The following is a 3,886-nucleotide window of genomic DNA, read 5'->3' on the forward strand; positions in this document are numbered from 1 at the left end:
TTAACCATAATCGGTGGGGCTATTAACCACTTCGTACGCGTCATTGGGTGTTATCTTTCCGCAAGTTTGAATTAGGGAAAGTGTTTTTCGTATACAAATAATCAAAGTCCACACAGAGTCGTGTAGAGTCTTTGCGTGTGATAATGAACATGTCTACCCTCGCCGGGTGGGTTTTTCCCCATTTTCATCGGTATTAAACACATCTCGGGTATATATTTATATAGAGGTCAGTTCGCTCTGTCCATCGAAAGTTTTTCCTGTTTGGAGAAATCCACCCACAAGACTCTCTTGTTTGCGAGAAATCCACCCGCGATAACTTGTAGATATTCTGGAGAAAACGAGCGAGAAATCCACCCGCAATAACTGGTTGATATTCTGGAGAAAACGAGGAAAGAGCGAAAGATGTCTAACGTACTAGAATTAGATTCTCAATTATTTCCAATGTGTACGTTGCTTCACGGAGGTAACCCTAGTCACAGACAGTGCGGCGTAGTGTTTTTGGAACAACAGAGCGAAACTGCATGGGTTCTTGCTGTCAAGACCGATGGCCTGACGGTATTTACCTATAAACCACAACAGCGGAAAGTTGGCAGGAATGAAGTAAAAACGCGCCGAATAGCAAGGGAAGAAACAGTTGACAACCTTGCAATTATTTGGTCGCCAACTACCGAACAAGATTGGAGCTTGGAATTTACTGGAAGAAATGGATGGTCTCTGTTCAAAGAAAAGCACGAGGAATGTTACAATCGAAATTTTCTGGCTTCTTTAGGCGGTATTCCAGTACCAATGGTACGTGAAGTAGATGATAATAATTTGACTAGTACTGTTGATATTCCTTTTGAGCGCCCTATGAACTACATCAAGACAGCAGACGACCAAGTTAGCAGGGCGTTGACTTCTGACCGCGCTGTTTATGATATGGATTCTGATGATGAAGAATGGCTTCGCCAGTTTAATGATAATATTGCAGATTGTGATGGCAAAGAAACTAATAAAATTACCCAAGATGTTCTTGAGGGAGTTCTGGATAGACTAGAGAAGGTTGCTTTCCTGAGGAAATGTGACTGTTTGAATGTAAATGACGCGCTCGAAGTTTGTTCTGGATTGGCAGAAGTGGAAGTTTTGACATTAATACATGCCCATTGGATGAAAAAGAGGAGGATCAAAGGCGCAGCACTGGTTCAGGAATATCAGGTGATGTTTATATTTTGATATTTTGGTTTACAATTATATTGCTTTAGTATGTTACCAATCTCAAACACTGTTTGATGAGAGTACCCGTCTTATGCACTATATATATGTATAAGTTTCTTGGGAAGAAAAGTACTATGTATAAGGAAAGAAAACGGTTTAGTTTATCTTTATCTTTATGGAAAACGGTTTAGTTTATCTTTATCTTTATGGATATAACATAAGGATAAATTTTAGATCATTAAGTTAGGTCAAATAATTTAAATTTAGTGTTAGTTCAAGTAATAGAAATTAATATAGGGCTTGTTCAAAACTCTATTTACTTATTATCTAATAAGAGTTGTTTCCTTAGAATAAAAATACAGTGATAGTTTCATTGACTCTATATTTCATGGCTAGTGATAGTTTCATTGACTCTATCTTTCATGGCTACAGGAAATTTTCGTTAGAAGTATTGGTCTAAGATACAACTCTTCTTATTTCTATTGTCGAGTGCATTGAATATTTTGAATTAAATCATATTTTTTCAAATATCTAACAAACGTTTACAACGTAGACATCTCAATCCAACCGTGGAGAAAAGCGTGGAGAAAAACGTAGAGGAAATTACTTTACAATGGGCTCATCCAAAGCACAGAAACGTGGAAACGTTTTCAAGCGCCAAGCTCATCGTGGGGCACACTGCGAAGTTGGAACGTCAAATAGTAAGTCGGCTTAGCTGAAATTTTCGGTTTTAAATTTGATTCAATTAACTATAGTGTATTTTATTGTTTCTACTGTAAATTTAGAAATAACTTTATTAACATAAATAAATAAGTTTTTCCAAAAACATAAATTTATTACCAATAGAATTATAAAATAATTTATATTTTAATAACTATGGAATAAGTATTTTTTATGTGTTTATTTTTTAAATATAATAGAAATGAGTTTCTGTGCATTTAGAGTGGGTATATTTTTTTCCATTTCTTTTTAGTTACAGCAGGAAACCATTATATTTTAATTTGTCAAATTAGAGTGTAACTATTTTTTCACAGGTGGGAAAATTTATCTTAATCTATTTATCAAAGTAGTAGCCAGAATAACCATCTTTAGCTGTTATCTGCCAATGCAGACTTACTGTTATTCAAGGAAAACAAGCCACCTGGAATAACCCGATCGTGGTCCATAAGGGGGCAGAATTTCACTCTTGCTAGATGCCTCTAGGTCTTGGACCTTTAACCTATTTCCTTATGTCCAAGGAAAAGACCAGCTCTTAGCCAACCAAACAGAAGCAGTTTTAGGGCATACTCCAAAGACAAGTGCAACAATTATTAATGACCATTAATTGTAAATATAAATTAGCTCGTCATCATTATTAAATAAAACTATATCACCTATAATGACTCTTGGGCCTTTAAGCTGTTTCCTTGTGAGCAAAGAAAACAAACTCTTAGAAATGCTACAATTATTACTGACCAATAATTATAAATATAAATTAGCTTATCATTCTTATTAAAAAAACCCTCTAACTATATCACCTAAAATGACATGTTAATGGTCCCCCAAGAAATATGTTTTCACTGGGTATATTTCACTTGCTATAAATTTATGAATCATAAAGCTTACCTACCAAAAAAAACACACTGTTACACATATAACTGCATTACCCCAATAAAATTATAATTATATATATAAAAGTTTTCTTTGAAATAATTAGTGTTTGTTCCTCTATAGAATTAACATACGTAATTAGTGGCACTCGTAAGAAAAATGTTGCAGTTGAGATTTTATGAATAATATTGTGCTCCGAAGGATCCTTTTACTTATTAGCAAAGTTATGTTTATGCAGTTGCCTGGAATTTAGATGAAAAGGATACCGCAGAACTAGACCTTATAAGAGCTGCTTGCGCTGCAAGGGAGTATGCTGTAGCGAAACGTGCAGAAGCCGAGAGGCTAATGAGGATTGCAGATTTGGCAACATACAAAGCTGTGGCATTTACAAGGAAGGCGGAGTTAATTGGGGCAATAGAAAAAGCAAGATCGCGTGGTTGTGATATTTCAGAGCAGTCTTATGGCGATAACATGGTTACTGAAAATGTTTCTACGGATGAAGCATCTATGAGCAGCCCTTCTTCTGAAATGGAACAAACTCTTCCTCTCCATTGAGAGATACATGCTAAACCCATCGGTATGGGTTGCATGATCGAAAGACCTTTCTTTAAAGACTTCAAAATTTGGAACCACACTAGGATTAGATATTTTGAAAGTGATACTCGATCCAATTGAGAAATTGACATTTCATTTGCAATTACCGATCGTAGTTTCACATGATATGTTCTTGCTGAAATGAGACTGTCAATCTGTACATTATATTGCTTTATTGCATCTCATCTTGTTCTTACAATGATGGCAGTTTTTACAGTTTCATTTTGCTAATTTCTTGGTAGACTCATTTACTCATTTTCGACAGATCGAAGCCATCAGTGATAAGGGTTTGATTGACTTCCTGCATTTTGTCTCCAACAACCTTTTTAGCTTCAAAAATATTGCCAAATTCATTCTTTTTCGAGTCTTTGAGTTTGAGCTTGATGTGTTTTAATATTTTATAGAGCAGAAACATTCTTGTTCCTTGAATATGCAGATCTTCTGTCCACCATCTTTGCTATATTGCTGAAAAAATCTGGGTGGGTGAGCCAGATATTCTCAAATCTGA

The 3,886-nt window shown here is 35.4% G+C and overlaps 1 protein-coding gene across 1 annotated transcript; it reads left to right on the top strand.

Annotated features, from left to right (window-relative positions):
• The first annotated feature begins 402 nt into the window (after positions 1-402).
• On the top strand, positions 403-3,339 carry LOC149194891 (uncharacterized). The gene is made up of 3 exons (XM_089407835.1): positions 403-1,194; positions 1,748-1,895; positions 3,023-3,339. Exons 1-3 carry the CDS (start codon positions 403-405, stop codon positions 3,337-3,339), a joined length of 1,257 nt encoding a protein of 418 aa, XP_089263961.1.
• Positions 3,340-3,886: the final 547 nt, after the last annotated feature.

This window comes from Pinus tabuliformis, chromosome 2_2 (assembly GCF_031772625.1).
Source record: "Pinus tabuliformis cultivar Carrire ecotype Pingquan chromosome 2_2, CPIR1, whole genome shotgun sequence".
NCBI lineage: Eukaryota > Viridiplantae > Streptophyta > Pinopsida > Pinales > Pinaceae > Pinus > Pinus tabuliformis.

Coding starts and splice junctions, on each gene's coding strand:
- LOC149194891 (XM_089407835.1), top strand. CDS start 403: ATGTCTAACGTACTAGAATTAGATTCTCAATTATTTCCAATGTGTACG. Junction 1,195..1,747: donor CACTGGTTCAGGAATATCAG/GTGATGTTTATA, acceptor TTTACAACGTAG/ACATCTCAATCCAACCGTGG. Junction 1,896..3,022: donor CGAAGTTGGAACGTCAAATA/GTAAGTCGGCTT, acceptor ATGTTTATGCAG/TTGCCTGGAATTTAGATGAA.